Source organism: Pongo pygmaeus, chromosome 7, assembly GCF_028885625.2.
Source record: "Pongo pygmaeus isolate AG05252 chromosome 7, NHGRI_mPonPyg2-v2.0_pri, whole genome shotgun sequence".
In the NCBI taxonomy this organism is placed as follows: Eukaryota; Metazoa; Chordata; class Mammalia; order Primates; family Hominidae; genus Pongo; species Pongo pygmaeus.
Window position 1 is genome coordinate 40,315,840 of NC_072380.2, and position 27,833 is coordinate 40,343,672.

The window sequence follows — 27,833 nt, forward strand, 5'->3', positions numbered from 1 at the left end:
TAACTCACTAAATGTTTGTTTAAAGAAGAATCTGGGTGGGAATGATAAACTAACTAATGGACAAGGTATGGCCTAAGAAAGTCAACTTGGAAATTCTCAGGTTCCTCATTCCATGTACGTGCTCAGGTCTCTGTTGTTACTGAGGGGGTCTAACTTGATTTTGTCCTGGGTGTTATAGAATAGTTAAATGGAGGGAATTTCTGAATTATAAAATTGGCCATGGGTTCTACAAAACATCCAATAAGCCTGTAAATTCCACAAAAGTGTTGATTAGGCTGGTACAAAGGTAATTGCAGTTTTTGCCATTACTTTTAATGACAAAAACCACAAATGCTTTTGTACCAACCTAATAGCTATGTAACCCTGAAAAAGTTACTCAACTCTGTAATCCCATTTCCTTATTTATAAAATGAGAGAAACTCTGGTCTCACAGTATTGTTATGGGAAGTAAATGACTTTCAAAGTGGCCCTTTTGTAGTTCTTGTCCTATAGTAGCATTCAGTATACATTCATTACTTCTCTGTAGTCTCTTCTCCATCTGTCTTAATCTATCAATTTGGAGTACCACATAATTGCAGAAGTCCATGAAAAGTTTTCTGCTCTCCAAAATTTCCCTTTGCTGATGGACAGTATTTAATGTCTAGAATTACAAATTCTTTTTAAAATACGCATTGAATGCTTGCTCCGTGCAAAGCACTAGAACCTTGTAAAAGATGAGTAAGGGACTGGCTTCAATGTCTATGAAGATAGCAAACTAAACAGAGTAATTTCTTTGCCTGATAGATAAAATGTTGTGTTGACATGACCAAAGAAATCCAAAAATAAGAAAAAAACTATCTGTAAACACAGAAAAATAGAGAAAAGTTCCAATGATGGAATAAAAACTTAAAGGATTTTTTTGACTGTATTAAGCAAATCATGTATAAAATCCAGAAATAAGTTTATAGGACCCATGTCAAGGATTTAACCAAAGCAGAGGGAGATCCCCATGAGTCCCCTTTTCCCATCTCGGAATAGCAGAGAAGAGAAGCAAAGGAAGCCTGGAACAGCTGGCAGGAGGGCAGGCTAGAATTCAGTTTGTGAACTAGGAGGTCCTCTGCTGTAGGCATTTACCAGGCTTTATTTGATTTAACTGCCATAAAGGAAGAGAAGGACTTGTTAAATTGGGGCTCCTCCTAGCACAGCATTGAAACCAGTCCCTATTCCTTCTTGGCCTTTTGGCTAAAATCGAGTGTGAAATCCATCACCTAACATTTGTACTGGGTTTAGGCTGGGTGCGGTCGCTCACGCCTGTAATTCTAGCACTTTGGGAGGCCAAGGCTGGCGGATTGCCTGAGCTCAGGAGTTCGAGACCAGCCTGAGCAACATGGTGAAACCATGTCTCTACTAAAAATACAAAAAATTAGCAGGGTGTGATGGCACATGCCTGTAGTCCCAGCTATTTGGGAGGCTGAGGCAGAAGAATTGCTTGAACCCAGGAGACAGAGGTTGCAGTTAGCTGAGATCACACCACTGAACTCCAGCCTGGGCCACAGAGTAAGACTCTGTCTCAAAAAACAAAACAAAACAAACAAACAAATATATGTATATATATATAAAAATACAAATTTTTACTGGGTTTAATAGTGTCTTCCTAGAAGTCATGTTCATGCATAATCTGTGAAAGTGGTCTTATTTGGAAATAGGGTGTGTGCAGATGTATTCAAGTTAAGTTGAGGTGATACTGGATTAAATTGTATATGATGAGTGTCCTTATAAGAAGAGGAAAAATTAAATACAGGGACATAGACACAAGGGAAAACATCATGTGAAGATGGAGGTAGGATTGGAATGATGTATCAACAAGCCAAGATGTGCCAAGGATTGCTGGCAGCCACCAGGAGTTAGGAGAGAGGCATGGAACAGAATGGAACAAATCCTCCCTCAGAGGCTCCAGAAGAAATCAACCCTATTGATACCTTAATTTGGGACTTCTATCTTCCATAACTGTGGCAGAGTACATTTCTGCTATTTTAAGTCATGCCGTTTGTGGTCATTAGTTATGGCAGCCCATAAAACTAACACAACACTCTTGGTCTCTATCACTCTTTTTTTTTTTTTTTTTTTTGAGATAGAGTCTCACTCTGTCTCCCAGGCTGGAGTGCAGTGGTGCGATCTTGGCTCACTGCAACCTCCAGCTCCCAGGTTCAAGCAATTCTCCTGCCTCAGCCTCCTGAGTAGCTGGGACTACAGGCACCCACCACCACACCCATATAATTTTTGTATTTGTAGTAGAGACGGGGTTTCACCATATTGGCCAGGCTGGTCTCAAACTCCTAACCTTGTGATCCACTAGCCTCAGCCTCCCAAAGCGCTGGGATTACAGGCCTGAGCCACCATGCACGGCCTCTATCCCTACTCTTAGTTGCCTGGAAAATACCTAACAAATCAAGCCCAGTTTTTAGACTTTACCACCAAAGGCTGAGACTGAAACAGGAATTGTTTGTGAGAAGCAAATACAATAGTTTCCAGAGACTGAATCAGTTAGGAATTTCCTGTGAGAAGCAAATGTAATAGTTTCCAGAACCACAGATGGAGCTATAGACAAAAACATGTGTTCTCTGGATCCTTTACTTGCTACAGACAACACAATAAGTGAATTTACAGCTTTGATCTCACAGTGCACCTAAGCCAACCACCTTGTCTTAGAATGTCTCAACATACATATCTGTATCTTGAAACAAAATATATTAATTGGCTTAGACCCATCCACTCACATTTCCTAGGAAGACATGATCAGAGGGAGCTATGCAAGAAGAAATCCAGCAGAACTCTGGAAATACAATAAGAAAATCCATATTACACACTAACCTTAACAAAACTAATGTTCATTCATGAATTTGAATAGACAAAATTACCAAATAATATGGAAAAAATGGGCAACTCAAAAAGAAGAGGGTAGCCCACTTGGCATTCAGGACCAATGGCCTCCAATAAAAAAGATGGTATTAGTGCTTGAAATATTCTATTTAGTGTATCCAGTATATTGCCTTCATAAATTAAGTGAAAGCTGATATATAAAAAGAACTATTAGAAATAAAAAACCACACACATCCCAGAACTCCTCAATATAAACTCAACAAATTCAGTAAAACATTGATTGCAAAAAATATATATAGTGACTTAGGGACTTCCTTGATAAATTTCATAAAGCATAAAGAAAAATCAAAGAGTGCAAACCATCAGAAAAATACAAATATATAAAAAAGAGAAATACAGGTGATCCAAATTCCTTTTAATGGAATCCCATAAGCAGATGGGTGGAGGAAAAGTAAAACTTCCAACATATAAGCACAAAATTTTTAGACCTTAAGAAATATTTGAGTTTTTTTATATCAGAAAGATAGTGTTGGGGTGAGGGTTGGGGAGGCACATGTAAATACTCAGATGAAATTGCAAATTTTCTAGGATAAAGAAATCTGCGTATTCATAGAAAACAAAAACGAAAAATAGTTTATTTACAGAGTAGATACATACAACTGTTTACCTGTAATGCTAAATATTAAAAACCAGTTTCTTTTCTTTTTTTTGAGACAGAGTTTCACTCTTGTCGCCCAGGCTGGAGTGCAGTGGTGCGATATTGGCTCACTGCAACTTCTGCCTCCGGGTTCAAGCAACTGTCCTGCCTCAGCTTCCCAAGTAGCTGGGATTACAGGTGCCCGCCACCACACCCAGCTAATTTTTGTATTTTTAGTAGAGACGGGGTTTCACCATGTTGGCCAGGCTGGTCTCAAACTCCTGACCTCCGGTGATCCACCCGCCTCGGTTTCCCAAAGTGCTGGGATTACAGGCATGAGCCACCGTGCTGGCCTAAAAGACAATTTCATACCTATTTGTATGGCTAATTTTTTTTAATCTGGCCATATCAAAATACTGAAGAGGATGTATAGCAATAGAGACTTTCATTCATTGCTGGTTGAAATGCAAAATGGTACAGCCAGTTTGAAAACTAGCTTGGCAGATTCTTACAAAATGAAACATAGATTTACCATACAACTCAGCAACAGCATTCCTAAGTATTTATCCAAGTAAATGGAAAATTTATGTTCCCAGAAAAAAAATCCATATGTGAATGTTTATAACAGCTTTATTCATAATCACCAAAAAAAAAAAAAAAAAACTTGAAGAAAACAGGATATCCCTCAACCGGGGAATGAATAAACCAAGTTATAGTAATTGTAAATTGTGGGATAGATAGTGGAATAGTATTCAGTGATACAAATGAGCAATTAATTTGTGCAATGACAGGGATGAACCTTAAATACATTTACCTAAATGAAAGACGTCAGGCCTATATTGTATGATTCTTTTCAAATGACTTTTTAGAAAAGGCAAAACTAGAAGGATTAAATATAGCTTTATGGTTACTAGAGACAGGCAAGGAGTGGGTAGTTGACTGCAAAGGTAATATATAGGGGAATGTTTAGCATGATCGAACTGTTTTATATGGCACTCAGGTGATGGATATATGGCTCTAAGCACTGAAAAACCCATAGAATTGTATGTCACAAAGAATGGACTTTCATGTATGCAAATTTTAAAAAATAAACCAGAAAATTGGGAGAATACTAGGATGGAATGCAGACTGTGACAAATAAAACTAACTGGACTCTCAGCAAACTAACACAGGAACAGAACACCAAATACCGCATGTTCTTACTTATAAGTGGGAGTTGAACAATGAGAATACATGGACACAGGGAAGGGAACATCACACACTGGGGCCTGTTGTGGGGTGGGGGCCTAGGGGAGGGAGAGCATTAGGACAAATACCTAATGCATGAGGGGCTTAAAACCTAGATGACGGGTTGACAGGTGCAGCAAACCACCATGGCACATGTATACATATGTAACAAACCTGCGCGTTCTGTACATGTATCCCAGAACTTAAAGCAAAATTTTAAAAAAGTGAAAAAAAAACCTAACTGGACTACAAATGCACTATATAACCTCGATGAAGAGAGTGGGGAGTAGGGAAAGGAATGGACTTAAATTACTCCAGAAAATAGTGTTGTGTTGTGACTAGAATCTATAAGGCCTATGGTAAATGAAACTTTACAGGATCACTATACTCTAATTGGTAAATCAGTTTTTCACGGGGTGCGGGTGAACAGTTGTGAAACTGCTTTACATGTAGTCATACCTTTGCATTTTGCAGATATTTCAATTTTTACAAATTGAAGATTCGTGGCAACCTTGCATCAAGCAAGTCTGTCAATCCCATTTTTCCAATAGTGTGTGCGCATTTGGTGTCTGTGTGTCATATTTTGATAAGTCTCACAATAGTTAAAACTTTTTCTTTACTATTACATCTGTTACAGTAATCTGTGATCAGTGATCTTTAATGTTACTATCATAATTGTTTTGAAGAGCTGGGATTAAAGGCATGAGCCACCATGCCTGGCCGGTGGCTACATTTAAAAATAGGTGTTCAATGCAGAGAAAACCATCTTTTATTGGAAGAAGATTCCATCCAGGACTTTTTTTTTTTTTTTTTTTTTTTGAGACAGAGTCTCACTCTGTCGCCAGGCTGGAGTGCAGTGGTGCGATCTCAGCTCACTGCAACCTCTGCTTCCCAGGTTCAAGTGACTCCCCTGCCTCAGCCTCCTGAGTAGCTGGGACTACAGGCACATGCCACTGTGCCCAGCTAATTTTTGCAGTTTTGGTAGAGATGGGGTTTCACCAAGTTGGCCAGGATGGTCTGTATCTCTGACCTCGTGATCCACCCTCCTTGGCCTCCCAAAGTGCTGGGATTGCAGGCGTGAGCCACTGCACCTGGCCCAGGACTTTCATAGTTAGAAAAAAGTCAATGCCTAGCTTGAAAGCACAGGCTGACTCTCTTGCTAGGGGCTAGTGCAGCTGGTGACTTTAAGTTGAAGCCAGTGCTCATTTACCATTCCCAAAATTTTAGGGCCCTTACCAGTTATGCTAAATCTACTCTGCCTGTGCTCTGTAAATGGACAATAAAGCCTGGATGATGGCGTATCTATTTACAGCATGCTTTACTGAATACTTTAAGCTCACTGTTGTGACCTACTGCTCAGAAAAAAATATTCCTTTCAAAATATTACTGCTTATTAACAATGCCTCTGGTCACCCAAGAGCTCTAATGGAGATGTACAGGAAATAAATGTTGTTTTCATGTCTGCTAACACATTTGTTCTGCAATCTATGGATCAAGGAGTCATTTTGGCTTTCAAGTCTTATTATTTAAGAACTATGCTTTGTAAGGCTATTCCTGACACAGATAGTGATCCCTCTGAAGAATCTGGGCAAAGTCAAATGGAAACCTGGAAAGGATTCACTATTCTAGATACTATTAAAAGCATTCATGATTCATGGAGAACGTCAAAATAAAAACATTAATAGGAGTTTGCAAGAAGTCAACCCTCATGGATGACTTTGAGGGGTTCAAGACTTCAGTGGAGGAAGTCACTGCAGATGTGGTAGAAATAGTATGAGAACTAAAATTGGAAGTGGAATCTGATTTTGTAACTGTGTTGCTGTAATCTTATGATTGAACTTTTCTTTTCTTTTTTTTTTTTTTGAGACAGAGTTTTGCTCTTATTGCCCAAGCTGGAGTGCAGTGGCGCAATCTTGGCTCACTGCAGGCTCTGCATCCCAGGTTCAAGCAATTCTCCTGCCTCAGCCGCCTGAGTTCCTAGGATTATAGGTGCCTGCCACCACACCCACCTAATTTTTTGTATTTTTAGTAGAGATGGGGTTTTGCCATGTTGGTCAGGCTGGTCTCAAACTCCTGGCCTCAGGTGATCCACCCACCTTGGCCTCCCAAAGTGCTGGGATTACAGTGTGAGCCAACACCCCGACTGCATGATTGAACTTTAAGAGATAAGTTGCTTCTTATGGAGCAAAGAAAGTAGTTGCACAACACAGAATTTACTTGTGGTGAAAATACCGTGTTTGAACTGCTGTTGAAATGTTGTTGAACATTGTTGAAATGATAAAAAAAAAAAGAATGTTCCATAAACATAGTTGATAAAGCATCAGCAGGGTTTGAGAGGATTAACTGCAATTTTAAAAGAAGTTCTACTGGGAGCCGAGCGCGGTGGCTCACGTCAGCACTTTGGGAGGCTGAGGCAGGTGGATCACTTGAGGTTGAGTTTGAGACCAGCCTGGCCAACATGATGAAACACCACTACCTCTACTAAAAATACAAAAATTAGTTGGGCATGGTGGCAGGCTCCTGTGATCCCAGCTACTTGGGAGGCTGAAGCACGACAACTGCTTTAACCTGGGAGGCAGAGGTTGCAGTGAGTCAGGATCTCACCACTGCATTCCAGCCTGGGTAACAGAGCAAGATTCCATCTCAAAAAAAAAAATAAAATGTTCTACTGGGGAAAAAATGCTAACAAACAGATTGCATGCATGCAACGGACAAATCTTTTGTGAAAGAAAGAGTCAATTGATGTGGCAAACCGCCTTGTTATCTTAAGCCACCCCAACCTTCAGCAACCAACATCCTGAACAGTAAGGAGACATCAGCATCAAAGCAGGGCTCTCCACCAGCAAAGAGATTATGACTCACTGAAGGCTCAGATGATCATTAGCATATTTTAGCAATAAAGTACTTTATAGTTAAGGTATAAAGTACTTTATAATGTACATTGTTTTTCTAGACATAATGCTATTGCACACTTTATAGTGTGAACATAACTTTTACATGCACTGGGAAGCCAAGAAATGTGTGTGATTTGCTTTATTGGGATAGTCACTTTATTGTGGTGATCTGGAATTGAGCCGTGACTATCTCCAAGGTATGCCTGTACACACTTGGGTTGAACAATAAGTAAATAGATGGTGGATGATGTTTCACTGTGAGTGAGGGAAGTTATAGATTAGCAAGGGGTAGGAGGGAAAGTTAGAATTAATAGGTGCTACTGGATTAGAGTTGGAGACATCAATATGAATTCATGTTTTGTTTAATATTTATAAATATATAAGAATGTATAATACTACTTACATATGCCTATATAATGAGTTATATGTATGTATATACACACACACACGTTTCCTAGATCTATCCACTGCAAGGATCTAGAATTAGTGACATCCCAGTAGCAATGAGCAAACCCACTGCCGAGATAAATACCCTTCTCCAATAACAGGAGCCTGGTCTTCTTGAAGAAATAGCTGATAATTTCGTTTCCTTAGGAAAGGAAAATATAAGTATGTAAGAAACACTGTGAAACAATGAAATCAGTAAATTTTATGGTCATTATAATCATTGATAATGTGACTGTGAAATAAGAAAATAATTTATAAAATATTGCAATAGCATTCTAATTGTGCATTGTGTGTAGGTATATATTCTTGTGACCAAGTTGTGTTAAAATGATACAGCTAAACTCCATATTTCTTTTTAACAAAACTTGGGACATAGTGGAGTGAGAGTTGTAAAACGAAAATCATGGGTTTTCTTGTTTTTCATTTTTTTTTTTTTTTTTTCTGAGATGGAGTCTCGCCCTGTCTCCTAGGCTGGAGTGTAGTGGCACAATCTCAGCTCACTGCAACCTCTGCCTCCCGGGTTCAAGCGATTCTCCTGCTTCAGCCTCCCGAGTAGCTGGTATTACAGGCTCCTGCCACCACGCCCAGCTAATTTTTTATATTTTTGGTAGAGACTGGGTTTCACCAAAATCAGGCTGGTCTTGAACTCCTGACCTCAAGTGATCCACCCGCCTTGGCCTCTCAAAGTGCTGGGATTACATGTGTGAGACACTGTGCCCAGCCAAAATAATGTTTGTATTGGTGTGCTATGCCGGATTATAAAACAAATTAACCAGAAAAATAATATATAGTTAATAGCAAAGTAAGATTTGTTCTATCAGTTATCATGACATGTTATAAAACCATAGAAATTCTGACCAGATGGCATCAGGGCAGCAATAAACAAGGGAACCAAAAACTTAATAGAGGACCTACATACAGACCTATGTGTGTATGGAATACACACTAAACATATGACAGGGGTGAAATGTTGGGAACACGATGGTAGTAACATGAATAGTAATCCGTACATAGAGTTTGCACATAGCAAAATGATTAACTGGCTCTGCTCTTTTCACCACAAACAAAAATAAATTCACTCAAGATGGATACAAACTTAAATGTCAAAATCAAAAATGTTTCATCTGTTGGAAGAAAATGTAGGAGAATATCTTTATGTACTGGCATGAAGGAAGAATTTTCTAGGGCCAGGCATGGTGGCTCACGCCTGTAATCCCAGCACTTTGGGAGGCCAAGGTGGGTGGATCACCTGAGATCAGGAGTTTGAGATCATCCTGGCCAACATGGTGAAACTGCATCTCTGCTGAAAATACACAGAATTGGCTGGGCGCCGTGGATCACGCCTGAAATCCCAGTACTTTGGGAGGCCCATGTGGGCAGATCGATCACAAAGTCAAGAGACTGAGACCATCCTGGCCAATATGGTGAAAACTCGTCTCTACTAAAAAATACAAAAATTAGCTGGGTGTGCTGGCACGCACCTGTAGTCCCATCTACTTGGGAGGCTGAGGCAGGAGAATAGCTTGAACCCGGGAGGCAGAGGTTGCAATGAACCGAGATTGCACAACTGCACTCCAGCCTGGTGACAGAGCAAAACTCCGTCTAAAAACAAAACAAAACAAAAAAACCCCCACAAAATTAGCTGGGTGTGGTGGCGTGTGCCTGTAATCTCAGCTACTGAGGAGGCTGAGGCAGGAGAATCACTTGAACCCAGGAGGCAGAGGTTGCAGTGAGCCGAGATCGTGCCATCGTGCCACTGCACTCCAGCCTGGGAAACGGAGAGAGACTCCGTCTCAAAAAAAAAAAAAAAAAAAAAAGATTTTTCTAATAAGGCAAAACATTGGAGTATTTTTTTTTTTTTTTTTTTTTTTTTTTTTTTTTGTGCGACAGAGTCTCACTCTGTCGCCCAGGCTGGAGTGCATTGTCGCGATCTTGGCTCACTGCAAGCTCCGCCTCCTGAGTTCACACCATTCAACATTGGAGTATTTTTATGACATACTTGATATCCTTAAAACAGGACCTCTGTTCATCAAAATAGACCAAAAGACAATGAAAAGCCAAGCCACAAACTGAGAGAAGATACTGTCACACATATACATGAAAAGAAGATTTGTATCCTGAATATATAAAATCCTGTAAATTGATTGGAAAAACAACCAAATAAAAAACAATGTTCAACAGACATTTTGTGGAAAAGAAGACACAAGTTCCCAATATATCATCTGAAAAATGCAAACTATCATTAATAGTCAAGAAAATGAAAGTTAAAATCATAATGGGATAGCATTTTATAACCATACAACTGAAAAATGCTTGAAGTCTGGCATGAACAGGTATTGGCAGGAATATAAAACACCTGAATCTTTTATTCACTGTGGGTACAACCTCTCTCAAAAACTGCTTGTCATTATCCGGCAATGCTGAAGATATACATCCTATTAATTAAGAACTTCCTTCTTGTGTATATAAATACCTTAGAGCTTCCTAGGCCTGTGTACCCTGAAAGGTATGAAAGTATTGTTTATCATAGCAGAAAAACATAAAATAACTGTGAAAATAAATAAACTGCAGATGCATCCAGTAATGATGAATGTCAAAGCCATAATGTTGATGAGAAAAGGAAATCATAGAATATCCTGTATTCAGTATGATTCTATTATGTTAAGTTCAAAAGCATTCAAACTAAATAGTCAATATATTTTGAGATGGTGCCTCACTTTGTCCCCCAGGATGGAGTGCAGTGGGACCATCCTGGCTCACTGCAACCTCCACCTCCCAGGTTCAGGCTATTCCCCTGCCTCAGCCTCCCAAGTAGCTGGGACTACAGGTGCGCACTGCCACGCCTGGCTAATTTTTGTATTTTTATAGAGATGGGGTTTCACCGTGTTGGCCGCTTGTCTCAAACTCCTGACCTCAAGTGATCTGCCCGTCTCAGCCTCCCAAAATGCTGGGATTACAGGTGTGAGTCACCATGTCTGGCCAATAATATATTGTTCAGTGATCGTACATATATGAATTTTGAAGGATATATAAATAGCGAGGAAATAACAAATACAAAATTCAACAAATAGATACTCTTGAGGAGCAAGCAGGATATTACAATCAATGAGAGTTACACAGAGGGTTGCAAAAATTTTGGTCAAGTTCTATTTCTTAAGCTGAGTGATGAGTAAATAAGTGTTTACTTATGTCTACTCTTTAGGTTGTAAATAGATATTACATGTGTTTAATTTATATTCATGGTGTATAAATTCATGAAATGCTTCTAATAAATAGGAAGTTATAAGATGCATTTCAAAGTGTTCAGCAGAAAATAGTGCAAACATGTTGCCCTGAATCATGTTGCAGATTCTAAAGAAATGTTCACAATGGTTCCAAGAAGCTCCTCAAACTGCATTTTTGCTTTTAGAGGGAAAATCACATATTTGGCCCTCCCAAACTGAGGCCAGAGACTGTCAAAATGTTAGTTGAGTAGCATTAAGAAAAGCATTGAAGGTAGAGTACCTTTCCATTGTGATGGAAACCCACAAATTAGTATTTCTGTTTTTAGTCCGACATTATTTCTACTAATTCATAGACTTTTAATACACCTGTCATCAGGGACAAATAATTTTGTGCTCATGTCCTCAAAGTCATTTACAATTCACAACAAATTGACTTAGAAATAAAATGTGATTAATATTTTTTATTTATTTGTGAGAAAGGTATTAATAATTTTCTAACAGTGTATCTTTCAAATGTGTCTAGACATAATAAAAATAATTATATAACACTCAAAATAAATTATTAAACAATGAACTAAAAAAAATTTTAGAACATTTATATGAAAGATTAAGATCCATAATATAAAATGTATTCTATGAAATCAGTAAGATGAATGATTGATGGGGAAAGATGGGCAAATAATATAAGTAGTTAAGACAGTGAAAGATATTTGAATTGATGATAAACAGGCAAAAATGCTCAATCTCAAGAATAAACCAAAAATGCCAATGAAAACAATGAACTATCTGGTTTCGGATAAAAGAGTGTCAATAACTTTAAAATGTACTTCATAAATAACTGCTGTTATAATGCTCACCTGGTTCCTGTTAAAAAGCAACATCTCAAGGCCCGGCATGATGACTTATGCCTGTAAGCCCCAGCACTTTGGGAGGCCAAGGCGGGAGGATTGTTCCAACTCAGAAGTTTGAGTTTGAGACTAGCCTGGGCAACATAGTGAGACCCCATCCCTACAAACAATTTTAAAATTAGCCAGATGCAGTGGCACGTGCCTGTAGTCCCAGGTACTCAGGAGGCTGAGGCAGAAGGATTGCTTGAGCCCAGAAGTTCAAAGCTGCAGTGAGCTATGATTGCTGTACTGCACTCCAGCCAGGGTAACAGAGCAAGATCCTGTTTCTAAAACAAAACAAAACGAAACAAAACAAGTAACATCTCAACGGTACTCCCTCCTTCCAGCTGTGCCTGCCCTGCAAGCCTAGGGCACATTCTAGTTGTGATTCTGAAAGCCAATTTTATTTTTATTTTTAATTTTTGTGGGCACATAGTCAGTGTATACATTTATGGGGTACATGAGATATTTTGATACAGGCATGCAACATGTAATAATCACATCAGAGTAAACGGGGTGTTCGTCACCTCAAGCATTTATCCTTTCTCTGTGTTACAAACAATCCAATTACACTTTCAGTTATTTTTAAATGTACGATGTTATTGTATCCTCCTGTTGTTCTATCAAACACCAGCTCTTATTCATTCTATCTAGCTGTATTTTCGAACCCTTGGGCATGGTGAATGAGAGCTCATTTTTGGGAGGAAGAAGTGCGCAGTCTGGCTATGGGGAGGACAGTGGGTGAAGGACCAGCCTGAGGATACCCCAGCCTCAACCCCGGGCCTGCGCTGGAGGAGCCCCAGCTCCGCGCTCACGTGGCGGTGCCTGGAGATTAAAAGGATACCCAAAACACCTCCTGCCGCCCTCCTTTCTGGCGCTTCGGACCCGGGAGGGGACCACCCGGGAAGATCCAGATCAGGCTGTGTCTAGAGCCAGGGAGTGGGCTGGGGCGGGGGAAAGAGGCGAGCAGAGGGGACGCGCCTGGAAGCCGAATTCAGAGGCCGCTGCTGTCAGGCAGGGCAGCCCCGGGCAGCACGGAGAAACTGCTGATACTTGTTTACGAAGTGTTGCTTTCAACCATGATACCGCCTTTATCATGCTGTATCTTCCCCATTATGGCAACAGGGCTATAGGCATGGAGGGCGGGGGTGGAGGGGGTGTGAAAAGCCCCAGGCAGCGTCAGGGGTTGTGTTCCTGCTCCTGTTTGATAGAGAGAGGAACACCCACCGCACAGGGCTGTTGCAGGGTCAGCGATAGCAAGCAGGCCACAGTGTTTGGATAAGACAGGCTTATAAAAGTTGCCATGCAAGACCCCTAGGAAATAAGTCCGCTCAGTCCTGGGAGTTAAGTGTCCTACAACATTCCAGCCAAGCAGTGGCTTCAGGCATGGAGACAGACGGGAGGCTGCCACAGCCATGGGGACAAACTGTGGGCTCTGGTGGGCGGTTAGGTTCTTCCTGAGCAAAGTCATGTGGACCACTTCCTATACTGCAGGGTCCTGGGTCTGGGGATAAATGGGTGTGTGTGCGGGCTCTTTGTACCTTCATTAAAATATAACCCATTGCCTTCCACCCAAAGGTCCCTTCACATCCCAGGTCCCCGGCCCCTGTTCCCTCTCCTGTCCCCGTTCCCATCCCTCCTCTGACGGCATTTGGACTTTCATGAACAGATGCCCCTGCTGAGCTGCCAGTTCCTGAAGGGTCACCGGGAGCAGCGCCTGGCCCACCTGGTCCTGAGCTTCCTCACCATGGGTTATGTCTGGCAGGAAGGAGAGGCGCAGCCTGCAGAGGTGAGGGCAGAGAGCAGCTTCTCCTGTTACCTGGCAGGTTGGCTGCGCCCGGAGTAATGGGCTCCCTGCTTGGTTCTACCCTGTTTTCCTGGAAAATGGGTACTTTCTTCTTCTCGATGGGCATCAGTTTAAGCAACGATGAAGGGCTCATTTATTATTTTTTATTTTTTTTATTTTTTTTTATTTTATTTTGAGCCAGTCTCACTCTGTCACTCAGGCTGGAGTGCAGTGGGGTGATCTTGGCTCACTGCAACCTCCCCTTCCAGGTTCAAGCAATTCTCCTGCCTCAGCCTTTCTTGTAGCTGGGACTATAGGCACCCACCACCACACCTGGCTAATTTTTGTATTTTTATAGAGATGGGTTTCACCATGTTGCCCAGGCTGGTCTCAAACTCTTGACCTCAGGTAATCTGCCTGCCTGGGCCTCCCAGAGTGCTGGGATTATAGGGGTGAGCCACTGAGCTCAGCCTGAAGGGCCATTTAAATGAAGGATTTTTTTATTTTTATTTTTCTGACTAAGAGCTAATTTACTTTTTAAACTGATAGCTATTTCTTTCTTTTATAAGCTTTTGAATTTTGTTTGTTTGTTTGTTTGTTTTTTGGCATCCTCTTCCAAGAATGTTTGAAGAGTTGCATTTGAAGGCAGATTGCTTTTTAGCTTTAAAACAGGGTCGCACCCTGTTGCCCAGGCTGGAGTGCAGTGGTGCAATCATAGCTCACTGCAGCCTCAACTCCTCCTGGGCTCAAGCGACCCTCCCACCTCAGCCTCCTGAGAAGCTGGGGCTACCGGCACGTACCGCCACACCCAGCTAATTGTTAAAAAGTTTTTTGTAGAGATGAGGGTCTTGCTGTTTTGCCCAGGCTGGTCTTAAACTCCTGGCCTCAAGTGATCCTCCTGCCTTTGCCTCCCGTGCTGGGATTACAGGTGTGAGCCACCATGCCGGGGCCTGAAGACAGACTCTGAGAATTCATAAAAACCTCACAGCATTTTGTACTCTTATGTATGTAAGTTATCTAGGTTGCTCTTCATAATCCTATAAAGTAAGGAGAGCCATACCAGGCCCATTTTACAACTGAGAAGCACAGACACTTATTTCCTTAATCAAGGTCAGACAGCAAATTAGTGGAAAAGCCAAGGCCAGAACCCAGGTCTTCTGATTTTACAAGTGCAGCCTTCTTTCCCCAGGGGACACATTGACATTTACAACACTCATCTTTATTTTTTTTAATACTGCTTTCTATCCAGCCAATTATTAGTCTGTCTTTTAATAATTCATCCAAATTTCTTCTGAATCATTGCATAACTTTGTACAGTTTCCACCCACAGTGTCAGTTACTTTTATTTTTAAAAGTAACTTTTTAAAAGTTACTGTTATTTTTAAAAGTGTGCCTTCCCCAGAAATCAGGGAGTTACCCATGTCCTAGAACTCCACGGTGAAGAGAACAGCCTGTGCCCATCATGTTCGCCTGATTGATCCTACCTCTTGTCTCTCAGGGAAACACAGGAGACTCAGGGAAGAGGAAAAGTGTAGAGTCACTGCAGCCTTGTTATTTGTCAGTGCATCTCTTTTCTTTTTCTTTTTTTTTTTTTTGATACAGAGTTTCACTCTTGTCACCCAGGCTAGAGTACAGTGGCGTGATCTCCGCTCACTGCAACCTCGGCTTCCTGGGTCCAAGGGATTCTCCTGCCTCAGCCTCCTGAGTGGCTGGGATTACAGACACCTGCCACCACGGCCAGCTAATTTTTTTTGTATTTTTAGTAGAGACGAGGTTTCACCATGTTGGCCAGGCTGATCTCGAACTCTTGACCTCAGGTGATCCACCCACCTGAGCCTCCCAAAGTGCTGCGATTACAGGCATGGGCCCCAGCACCCGGTCAGTGCATTGCATTTTTTTTTTTTTTTGAGACGGAGTCACACTCTGTCGCCCAGGCTGGAATACAGTGGCACGATCTTGGCTCACTGCAAGCTCCGCCTCCCAGGTTCACGCCAGTCTCCTGTCTCAGCCTCCCAAGCAACTGGGACTACAGGCGCCCACCACAACGCCTGGCTAATTTTTGTATTTTTAGTAGAGACGGGGTTTTACCATGTTAGCCAGGATGGTCTCAATCTCCTGACCTCGTGATCCGCCCGCCTCCCAAAGTGCTGGGATTACAGGCGTGAGCCACTGCGCCCGGCCTGCATTTTTAAAACAGTGTGTCTGATGCCGAAAAGTTTGAAGTCTAGGCACGTCCCAGTGGGTCCTCTTTATACCATCCCCTCCGCAAACCATTATCTTAAATTGGGGTTTGCGGGAGAGAAGAGTGATAGGGGAAGGAAGTCTCCACCTCCCAGCTGTGCCCTGGTAGTTCCAGGAGACCTGGAGGCTCCCCACACCCACCACCCTGCCTCAGATCACCTTTCACTTTCTTTGTTTCTCCTCCCTTGACTTTTCAGCTCAGAAAGTACCCAGCTTTCCAATGCCTTCTGAGGAAAGTTTACCCGAGGTTCACACTGCAAAACGCTTTAAAGCTCTTTATTGTTTTCCACCCAAGAAAACGTTCAAGGGAAAAATGAAGGCAAAAGCAGGGCGTTCTTAATGGATATTTTATCTTAAGGAGAAATGAAAATGGAGATGGAAGAGGGGGCACAAGGATGGGGTTTGAATCTAGACTCATTCAGCCTTTACCTCCAATAGAGAACCTCATGCAGCTTTTCTGGACTTGTGGCCGATAAAGCGCCATGGAGGGTTCCTTGGATAAGAAAGGGCGAAGGGGGTTTGTCCTGTGGTGGCTTACTTGAAGGTATTACTGGGTTGGACTTATAGAGTGAGAGACAGAGTCAGTTTCCCCACAGGCTGATGCTGTCTATCCTCATGCTTTTCTGGGGGCACTGAGGTCTCCCAGGCTCATACCTAGGTGCACACACAGGTTTCTGCATCTAGCTTTGTATCTCTATCAGTTGGTCAATCAATAAATCTATCTATCATCTGTCTATCGATCTATCATCTATCTATATAGCTAGCTATCATCTCTCTATCGTCTATCTATGTATCTATCATCTCTCTGTCTATATATGTGTATATATATACGTATATATATATACACACATGTATATACGTATATATGTGTGTATATATATATACGTATATATATATATTTCTATCCACCTATCTACTTACCTGTCTATCAAAATTGTTTTCCATTGATAATCTTCTCGGGCCCCAGTTTATGTTTAATTGTTTTGGTAATGCCTTTCTTTGCACAGCCAGTTTGCAGAGGTTATTTTATATTCTATATGTATGTGTGGTCCAGCATTGTAATTTTCACATATATTGCACCGTGTACTCATAAGCAGTATTTTCACTGGGTCATTAACAGAAAGATATGTGTGCGGCATATGAACGCGCATCACTCAGGTAATTCAAGCTTGGTTCCCAGGTCATTTCTGTACCACAGGATTGCTGGAATAAAAGACAACCATGGTTATTTCCTCTGCGGCAAGCTTTCTAGAATATGCTATTTGTCTGGATTTATATCTGAAAGGTCCTGCCAAGGAATCTTGCCCTTCCATTTGTCGAAGTCTCCAGGAACTTGGGGCTCCCTCCTATCCTGGTCCACTCAGACTTGGTGCTGACGAACTGGACTAAAAAAGATCCAGATGGGTAAGGAAGGAAGAGAATGCTTTGAATTTCCACAACTTTTCCCCCAGGAAACGCCCAGGCTTTTTTTATCATTAGGGATGTTCATATTTATGGTTTGCTTTATGGTTCCAAAGAAGGGGTGAGCTTGACCAAAAATTCAAATATCACAGGCCCCAGAAGCTTCCTCTTAATCCATTCTGAACACATTGGCTCAGACCATTTTGTCTTGTTTGTTTCCACATCACGTGTGAATTTCTCAACCTGATCTTCAGGCTCCTGCAAAATCAGCTTTTATTTGTTCTTTCTCTTCAAACTGTTTATTCCCTAAGATGCCCTCTATTCATATCAGGTTAAAACCAGTTGGCTTTGATAAGTAATCATTATATAATGATCAGAAGAGAATGATTATGGATGAATTCAGAGCAGATGCTCCAGGTGGGTTGGATTGAGAATTTGATTAATAATTCCATCTATTCCACCAAAGTCACATCATTCCTTTGACAGCTGGGCTGGGAATAGGGGCATTTGTCTACAGAAGGAATAGCATGAGTTTTTAACGAACAAGAAATTCAACAAATAGTCAGAATTGGACAGATGATCTAAAATGTTAAATTTTCCTTTCACCTTAATTTTGCAGCCAAATTTATTTCAGCTCTAGATGAAAGAGACAGCACTTTCTTTTGTGGCTGATTACAACAGCTGAAGATTTACTGAGGTTTGATATGAGGAAGAACTTCCTCAGCCATGGGATTGCCAGAAGCGATGATGGGAATCTACTTAAAAGGGTTACATATTCAGTAGACAGGCTAGATTTTAAGATTAATTTATGTGCCCCAGCCGGGCGCAGTTGCTCAGCCCTGTGATCCCGGCACTTTGGGAGGCTGAGGCAGATGGATCACCTGAGGTCAGGAGTTCAAGACCAGCCTGGCCAACATAGTGAAACCCCGTCTCTACTAAAAATACAAAAAAATTAGCCAGGCATGGTGGCGGATGCCTGTAATGCCAGCTACTCGGGAGGCTGAGGCAGGAGAATCGCTTGAACGAAGGAAGTGGAGGTTGCAGTGGGCGAAATCATGCCATTGCACTCCAGCCTGGGTGACAAACTCTGTCTCAAAAAAAAAAAAAATTATGTGCTCCATTGGAAGAAGTGAGATTGGGCCATCTCATCTCTCTCAGGAGCTCTGAGCCCTGGGCGTTTATGTTTTCTGCAATTATGAATTGAGATCCTTGATTAATTATGCTTTAATAATAAAATGGGTGACTACTGAAAGCTGCTGAATCTGGGTAAGAATTTGGATTAAAAAATGTGCATAATTTATTCTGTTCAGTACTGAATATTGAATAAGCTGGATTTATTACTCAAAGAGAAAGACAGAATAAGAGAAGGTTGAAGGGAAAAATGACTGTACTAGAATGGCAGTCAAAAATGCAACAACAGGCAGGTGCAGTGGCTCACGCCTATAATCCCAGCACTTTGGGAGGCCCAGGTGGGCAGGTCACCTGAGGTCAGGAGTTTGAGACCAGCCTGGCCAACATGGCCAAACCCCCTCTCTACTAAAAATACAAAAATTAGCCAGGTGTGGCCGTGGGTGCCTGCAATCCCAGCTACTCAGGAGGCTGAGGCAGGAGAATCACTTGAACCTGGGAGGCAGAGGTTGCAGTGAGCCGAGACTGCACCACTGCACTCCAGCCTGGGCGACAGAGTGAGATCCTATCTCAAAAACAAACAAAACAAAACAAAACAATAACAAAAAAGCTATTAATAGTTTCCTACGAAGTAAGAGTGAAGGGCTAGTTTAATTCCAGAGATGTGGACACAGTCCTGGGTCTCACCAGTTATTCTGCTTGGTAATTATCTTTTGAAGCCTTTTAATATGCCTAGCGCAGAGCTCAGTGCTATGAAGAAATGAAAGAAATAGAAGCAAAGTACTCCCCATGTGGTTAAATAACAAGACACTATATGACAAATGTCAAAGAGTGACTCAAACAATATGTCCTTTAGAATTTCAGAGAAATGACATCAATGCAGGCTTTACAAGTCAGTAAAAATCTTGGTGATGAGGCAGAACTTGATATAAGGCAAATCCTAAAAGTTGAGTAGGAATCAACTAGCTAGAATAAAATGTGGGGTTGTGGTAAATACAAAAATGTAAGACGAGTGAAATAACTTGTTTGTTTATTTATTTATTTATTTATTTATTTATTTATTTATTTATTTTCAGAGACGGGGTCTCACTCTGTCTCCCAGGCTGGAGTGCAGTGGCATGATCTCGGCTCACTGCAACCTCTGCCTCCTGGGTTCGAGCAGTTCTCCTGCCTCAGCCTCCTGAGTAGCTGGGATTGCAGGCACCTACCACCACACCCGACTAATTTTTGTATTTTTAGAGAGATGGGGTTTCACCACGTTGGCCAAGCTGATATCGAATCCCCGACCTCATAATCCGCCTGCCTCAGCCTTCCAAAGTGCTAGGATTACAGGCATGAGCCACTGCGCCCGGCCTAATAATATATTAAGATGGCCACAGGCCAAATATTCTGGGGCTGGAATGTGAGTGGAAATGTCGCTCACCCTTTATCACACAGCATCCCATAGTCCAGCCACAACCTGCAGAATTCAAAGTAAGTGTGGATGTGTGTGTGTCTGCAGTGCCTTGCAAACAAGTGTGCATGCCTGTGGACATGTGACCCTAGAAGTTATTAATATATCTGATTTACAAACTGAATTGTTCTTTTCTTTTTTTTCTCTCTTGGTGGTCATCAATAACTGAAATTGGGCTAGATTCCTGGAAATTGGGTAAGTTCTCAGAAATCATTTACACACTTTAGAATCCAGGCCAAATTTAAAATCTTACAATAAAACAAAGAACAAAGCATGCTAAATTATATGTATAGTATAATATCAACCATATAAAATGCATAAAAAATATACTAGAAGGAAATGTGTCTAAAATTCACAGTCTAAAAATTAACAGTGATTGACTCTTCCTTGTATAGATAAGGGAATTTTTTTTACTGTGTTTTCCAGTCTGTACATAATAAAACAAGTAACGTGAAATGCAAACAAAACAAAATGAGACTTTATCAAATTTCAGTAACTCTTTGAAGTTTAATTTTTTTTTTTGAGACTTAGTCTTATTCTGTTGCCCAGGTTGGAGTGCAGTGGCATGATCTCGGCTCACTGCAACCTCTGCCTCTGGGTTCAAGGGATTCTCCTGCCTCAGCCTCTTGAGTACCTGAGATTACAGGCACCCACCACCACACCTGGCTAATTTTTGTATTTTTAGTTGAGACAGCGTTTCACTATGTTGGCCAGGCAGGTCTTGAACTCCTGACCTCAGGTGATTGACCCGCCTCGGCCTCCCAAAGTGCTGGGATTGCAGGCGTGAGCCACTCCACCCAGTTGAAGTTTAATGGTTTGAAAAAAATATTTCTCATCTCACTATATCTTCTATGGGAGGCCAGATTGCAGATTGGCTACAGAAAAATCCCTTCAAAAGACCTTGTTATTACATAGACTGGAGCTCATGGGGCAGGTCTGGTCCACACATCCTTAGGCTCCGCTTCTCCTGGAAAACAAAAATAGCCTCTGATCCAGTGTTGCCTCTCCCATCACCAAACCTCAGCTTCTATCACCAAACCTATCAAATAAGAGTGTCCAGTAGAAAAACTGGGCAGATGGGGGCACAGAAAGTGAAGACATCATTTCCCAAGCTAATGTTGCTGCTGGAACAATGTAAGTCTTGACTTTGTCTTGGTTTGGTTTGGTTTGACATTGGTTTGTTTTTCATCTTTGTCTCATGCTTAAAATGTGAAGGGCAAATATGATCCATAGAGTTAAGGTTTTAGGTTTTGTAGATGTTTTACTCCATTTAAATGACAGCAGATCACTTAGAAATGATTCCTCTGTAACAGCCTTCCAGATCCCATTCGATTGTACAGCATTGAGATAGATAGATAGATAGATAGATAGATAGATAGATAGATAGATAGATAGATAGATGGAATTTGGCTCTGTGTTCCCACCCATATCTCATGTCAAATTGTAACCCCCACATGTCAGGAGAGGGACCCAGTGGGAGGTGACAGGATCATGGGGGTGGATTTCCCCAATGCTATTCTCATGATAGTGAGTGAGTTCTCACAATATCTCATTATTATTATTATTATTGCAACAGAGTCTCACTCTATCACCCAGGCTGGAGTGCAGTGGCATCATCTCAGCTCACTGCAACCTCTTGCCTCAGTCTCCTGTATAGCTGGGATTACAGGCATGCCCCGCCACGCCCAGCTAATTTTTGTATTTTTAGTAGAGACGGAGTTTCACCATGTTGGCCAGGCTGATCTCGAACTCCTGACCTCAGGTAATCTGCCTACCTCGCTCTCCCAAAGTACTGGAATTACAGGTGTGAGCCACTGCACCTGGCCAGTTCTCACAAGATCTGATGGTTTAAAAGTGTGGCACTTCCCCCCACCTCCTGCCGCCATGTAAGATGCTTGCTTACCCTTCCACCATGATTGAAAAGTTTCATGAGGCCTCCTAGCCATGCTTCCTGGTAAGCCTAAGGATCTCTGAGTCAATTACACCTCGTTTCTTTATAAATTACCCAGTCTCAGGTAGTTCTTTATAGCAGTGTGAGAATGAACTAATACACATATAAACGGATTAGAAGCAGCACTGGCCTGAGTTGTGAAACTCTTCCCAGCCTGGTCCTGTGATTAGCTGGCTATATGACCTTGGACAAGCTGCTTTGCTTCTCTGGGCCATAGTTTCATACCTGTAAAAAAAGGGCATGGACTTAGCTGTTGCCTGGGTCTGTCTAGCCCTGTGGAGAATCAGCTACATCTCTTACTAGGAACTTCTCATTCAGCCAGTTATTCCACCGTGGAGATGGTCCAGGACCATCAGGGCCATGCTAGACATTGGGAGGCTGCCTGTCAGGTGAACATGAGATTGAACTTATCTGTTCTCTTTCCTCCCTGAATGTTGCTGAAGGTAGATGCCCATCCTCAGGGCTGTCTTATGGAGAGGAAATAGTTGTGCAGTGATTCCACACTGCAGTTATCTAACTCGGCAGGGACCTCTGGGCAGTGAGTACTCACGGTACAGTCTCCACACCTCTAACCATGTGCTCCTCTCCTTCCCAAGGAACCTGGAGACCATCATCTCATTTCCTGGGGGAGAGAGCCTGCATGGTTTTATACTGGTGACTGCTTTGGTGGAGAAAGCAGCAGTGCCTGGGATAAAGGTATCTTCTCACTTGATAGCACCTTTTCTTTTTAAATGAGCTTGAGCTTTACTTCCCACTCAGTGCCTTTCCTGCAGTGGACTTCTCAATACAAATGAACATAGACCTTGTCCTGCTTAGTTCAAGTCTGAGAGAAGAGATCTAAGCTCTAGGCCACCAGATTTGCTCCCTTTTCTCAATTCCTATAAAACTTGGAATGGACCTTTTGTCCATTCAACAAACAGGCATTGTTTTGGGCAATGGGAAATTGGATCGAATGAGACAGACATTTTCCCAGCCCTGACAGAAGCTTATGATGGATACAGTGGATGAAGATGGATTAACGTGGATTATAGGTGTGAGCCACTGCACCGGGCCTCAAACTGGAAATTCTTCAGGAGTCAGACAGGTACCAGGAAGGCTGAATAGAAGACAACAGTGATGCAGCCTGTGATCAGCTACAGCATTAATACCCTGCCTAAAAATATTTCAGTTAGATTTCTGCCTTCGCTCTGTTACTCAGGCCAGAGTGCAATGGCGTGGTTTTAGCTCACTGCAACCTCCACCTCCCGGGTTCAAGTGATTCTCCTCCCTCAGCCTCCCAAGTAGCGCACGCCACCACACCTGGCTAATTTTTGTATTTTTAGTAGAGACAGGGTTTCACCATGTTGGTCAGGCTGGCCTCGAACTCCTGACCTCATGATCCGCTTGCCTCAGCCTCCCAAAGTGCTGGGATTACAGGTGTGAGCCACCCTGCCCAGACAACACTACCTCCCTTGATAAGCATATATTGAGCACCTACTGTGTAGGGTGACCCATTGCTGGTATATTATAGCGCTTTCTTTCTCTCTCAGTAGTTAAACTCCATGGTTACTTTAGTTCTCATCCATGTGTTTAGTCCATTGGAAGATACGGAATCAAATATCGGCCTTCCAAGTGTAGTTCAGATGAAGTAGAGACTCAAGGAAGACAAGGAGGTCTTCCCAGCAGAGGGGATTCTAGAGCTGGGGACTCTGTAGAATCTGTCTGTGTATTAGTCCATTTTCACACTGCTATAAACATACTACCTGAGACTGGGTAATTTATAAAGGAAAGAAATTTAATTGACTCATAGTTCTGCATGGATGGGGAGGCCTCAGGAAACTTACAACCATGGAGGAAAGTGAAGGGGAAGCAAGAACCTCTTCACAAGGCAGCAGGAGAGAGAGAGCAAAGGGTGGAGCTGCCAAACACTTTTATACCATCAGATTTTGTGAAAACTCTCCCTCGTATCATGAGAACAGTATGGGAGAGCCCACCCCTGTAATTCAATCACCTCCCACCAGGTCCCTCCATCAGCGTGTGGGGATTACAATCCAAGATGAGATTTGGGTGGGGACACAGAGCCAAACCATTTAAATCTGACTTTATATGAGAGCTTCGGAGCAAGAATGCCCCAGTTGGAGATGCAGAAGTAGAACTGATCATAACATGTGACAAATCCGAGAGAAGAAAAGAGTAAAATAATAGTACTCAGGCCCTTGGGAGGTATAAGAAGTAACAGCCAGACGAAATTCCAGAAACACTTACCTAGGGGTCTGTCTGGGAGGTCCCCAGGGAGCTTCTGGCTGTCAGGCCGACCCCACAGTGGATCTAGCTTAGGATGTTCCCAGGAAGCTCTGACAAGCTGTCCAGTCCTTCCCTAGGTTCCCATAGTATGAGGCTTATTCTGCCTGCATGGACTTCAAGGGAGTGCTAATAAGTTGTGTACATGAATCTCATCCCCAGGCTCTTGTTCAGGCCACGAATGCTATCTTGCAGCCCAACCAGGAGGCCCTGCTCCAAGCCCTGCAGCAACTGAGACTGTCTATTCAGGACATCACCAAAACCTTAGGACAGATGCACGGTAAGATGCTTCCGAAGCTCCTGAAGGATCCCCCAGGGGTCCTGGACTCTGCTTGGGGGAAGAGGGCCTGGAGACCAGGCATGTCCTGAAAGGGGTGATAATACATTCATCCACCAGATGATGCTGGTGGACTATCTTTGTTTTAGGTTAAACACATATTATCTTGGAGAGCTATTGTCACAGCTTTGTATTCTCCCTCTCCTTTATATTCTCCCATGATTAAGATGGTTTCCCTTCTGCAGTGGCCAGATATTTCTTAGGCATGTTGAGGTCTTGCCTGAAGTCTTGAGAGGAGGGGATGGGATGCACAGTAATGTTGGTCGCACGTGCCCCATCCTGCAGTGTTAGGTACTGCAGAGCAGGTTGTCTACACTCTGTAATGCCCCTTTTATTCCAACCCCCTCTGTTGGTTCCTGAGATGTCTGACCTTGGTTTTAAGCCTTGTCTAAAGGATGGCCTGTGCTCCCTTTCTGTAGCTAGGGCAGGCTGAGTTGTCAAAGGTAGGAAACTTGTCAGAATCAAAATGGAGTCACTTGTGTTGAAGAAAAATTTTTAAACCTTGACAAATAGAGCTGGGCAAGGCTACAAAGAGAGAGCTCCCATGTGTAAATGCCTGATAACAAAATCTTTTCCAAAGGACTGAAAAAATCACCACCTTGCACAAAGGCCATCACAACCTTACACACACAAAAAAATACTTACACAACAACATCTGCCCAGCAACTGCCTTTCCAACATTGGCCTTGTGCCACCCTTTTTATTGGTGCTCATAGCCAAGGTTAATGATCTCAAAACAGTTACGTAATTGTCTTCATTTTTCCTTTAAAAACCTTTGTCTTCCTTTATCTCTCTGAATACCCATATGGTTTATTATGGCACACGTATTCCCATTGCAATGCCCTATTCCAGAATAAATATCGGTTTCCATTAGGGAGCCTCTCCCTGTTAATCTGGTTAACACAGGCATGGTCAGTTACGGGGCCCAACCTTCCTGGACCGGTTACATCTTATTCTGGTTACTGCATTCAGTTTCCAACATCTGGGAGGCTCTTCAAATTCTTTTCTCAGAGGAATCTGAAGAATGTATGTGTTTAGGAGGATGTGAGAGAGGAGCGTGGTTTCTTAACAAGAGAAAATCAGAGTCTAAGTATCATTTTCACTGAATCTTGCTTCCCTGTAGGAAAGAAAGATTCTGGGAAAAGAGAGTGTTTACAAGAGGCAGGACAGGAGGGAGGGAGGAAGACGCTAGGTACTGCCAAGCTTTATTATCTTGTATTAAATAAGTAAATATAATATGTCATCCCAGCCTCTCAGCACTAGCAAAAATCTATCTGAAATCATAGGATTAGGTTATCCACTTCCTGGTTTTATATTTTATATTTGTATTTTCTCTATTTCCTTGAATTTTAATTTTAAAGCCCTCATGATCGCATCAGTAGGTCTTCTGCCAAACAACTCCCTTAAGTAGTATGGTGACTTTGCCAAGCTGAAATGAGATGAGATGTGTTTTAGCTTTGCCGAGAAAGCCTGAACCCATCACTTAGGATATCAAGGCTATTAGAGAGATAGTACAGGTGTCTTCAGATCACATGGATGAGCAAAAGGAAGTAATTTTGGAAGAGTACGAGAAACCTTCCACCAGGTCCCACTGCATGTAGCAGTAAGATGGTGCATGCAGTGTCTAACTGTCACAGACTTTCCTAGGGCTCACTTTCAGACTCACTTTTTTTTTTTTTTTTTTGTGAGATGGAATCTCATTCTATCACCCAGGCTGGAGTGCAGTGGCGCGATCTTGGCTCACTGCAACCTCTACCTCCCAGTTTCAAGCGATTCTCTTGCCTCAGTCTCCCTAGTAGCTGGGATTATAGGCATGCACCACCACACCCGGCTAATTTTTGTATTTTTAGTAGAGATGGGTTTCGCCATGTTGGCCAGGCTGGTCTCGAAGTCCTGACCTCAGGTGATCTGCCCACCTCGGCCTCCCAAAGTGCTGGGATTACAGCCGTGAGCCACTGCGCCCAGCCCAGACTCACTTCTTAGGCCCAGGCCAACATGCTGTGCTCTCCTGCTCAGCCTCTGCAGGAGGTCTCATCGTCTGAGGAGGTCCCAGGGCTACCGCCCTTGTTTTCTCAAAAGGCACATTTTCCCACACAGACATAATTTCGTTTCAGTGTTTTACTCCTAGTCACATTCATCTATGTGGAGAAATAGCTGAATGGATTGGACTGTGTTTTCTAAAGATGGCCCCATGCCATCCTGCACGCTCCTCCACAGCGTGGCCTGGGCATTTCTTTCAACCAGGGGTGGACTCTGTGCCCCTACTTGTGATGTATGTGTCGCCAATAGAATGTAGTACAGGGGATAGCACAGACTTCTGAGGCAAGACTAGAAAAGGTGATGCAGGTTCAACCTTGTGTCCTGAGCCACTAGGTAAAAAGTCCACCTACCCTGAGACCACTCTGCTGGGCAAACGACACAGGCAAACCACATCAAAGAGCCATGTGTGGGTTCCCCAGTTGGCTTCTGCCCAGGAGTGAAGGGCCTTCAGATGGTTCTAGGCTTCCATCCCAACTTATGTCCTGTCTTGAAGTCTTCCCAACTGAGGCACCAGCCACTGTGGAGCAGAGACAAGCTGTTGCCACCTTGTCCTGCCCAGATTCCCCATCAGCAGAATATAGTGGTTGTTTCACACCGCTACGTTTGGAGTGGTTTCTATGCAGCAATAGTAACCACAAGAAATAAAGTTATAAAAATAGTAACAAACACTAGAAACTGCAAGATTTAAGGAATCACATGAACGCTCCAGTTATTGTCTCTGGTTTGTAATGATAAACTTTCTTCTGCATGATAAATAGAGCTTGGCTGGACTTTTTCCCTCTGCTTCCATTCCCGAAAATGGAGCATACCAAACAAGCTTTAGCAAGAGTCATGAGCTCTAATCCCTTCATCCATAAATACTTCCTTTCCAGGCACGTAGACCCCTTCTCACTCAGGGCTGAGTAGAAAATGCCTGTTGCAGACTGCAGTGGCGTTTTGGAGAGCCACCCTCCTGGTACCTGAGTCACTAGTCCTTTGCCCAGCTTTTCTCAGTTTTGTACAGTGTTCACTTCTGAGTGGAAGACAGAACCAGCCCAGTCT

The 27,833-nt window shown here is 42.5% G+C and overlaps 1 protein-coding gene across 2 annotated transcripts in view; it reads left to right on the forward strand.

Annotated features, from left to right (window-relative positions):
* The window catches only part of IDO2 (indoleamine 2,3-dioxygenase 2), a 66,144-nt gene that overhangs the window by 15,105 nt on the left and 23,206 nt on the right, over positions 1-27,833 (forward strand). Inside the window, exons 3-7 of one of the 2 annotated variants that reach the window (XM_054499156.1) lie at positions 13,845-13,964; positions 17,488-17,606; positions 20,365-20,379; positions 22,732-22,831; positions 24,578-24,695. In XM_054499156.1, the coding sequence (XP_054355131.1) occupies positions 13,845-13,964; positions 17,488-17,606; positions 20,365-20,379; positions 22,732-22,831; positions 24,578-24,695 (472 nt within the window). The remainder of the gene's footprint in view (positions 1-13,844; positions 13,965-17,487; positions 17,607-20,364; positions 20,380-22,731; positions 22,832-24,577; positions 24,696-27,833) is intronic. The other variant, XM_054499157.2, reaches the window with a different exon arrangement.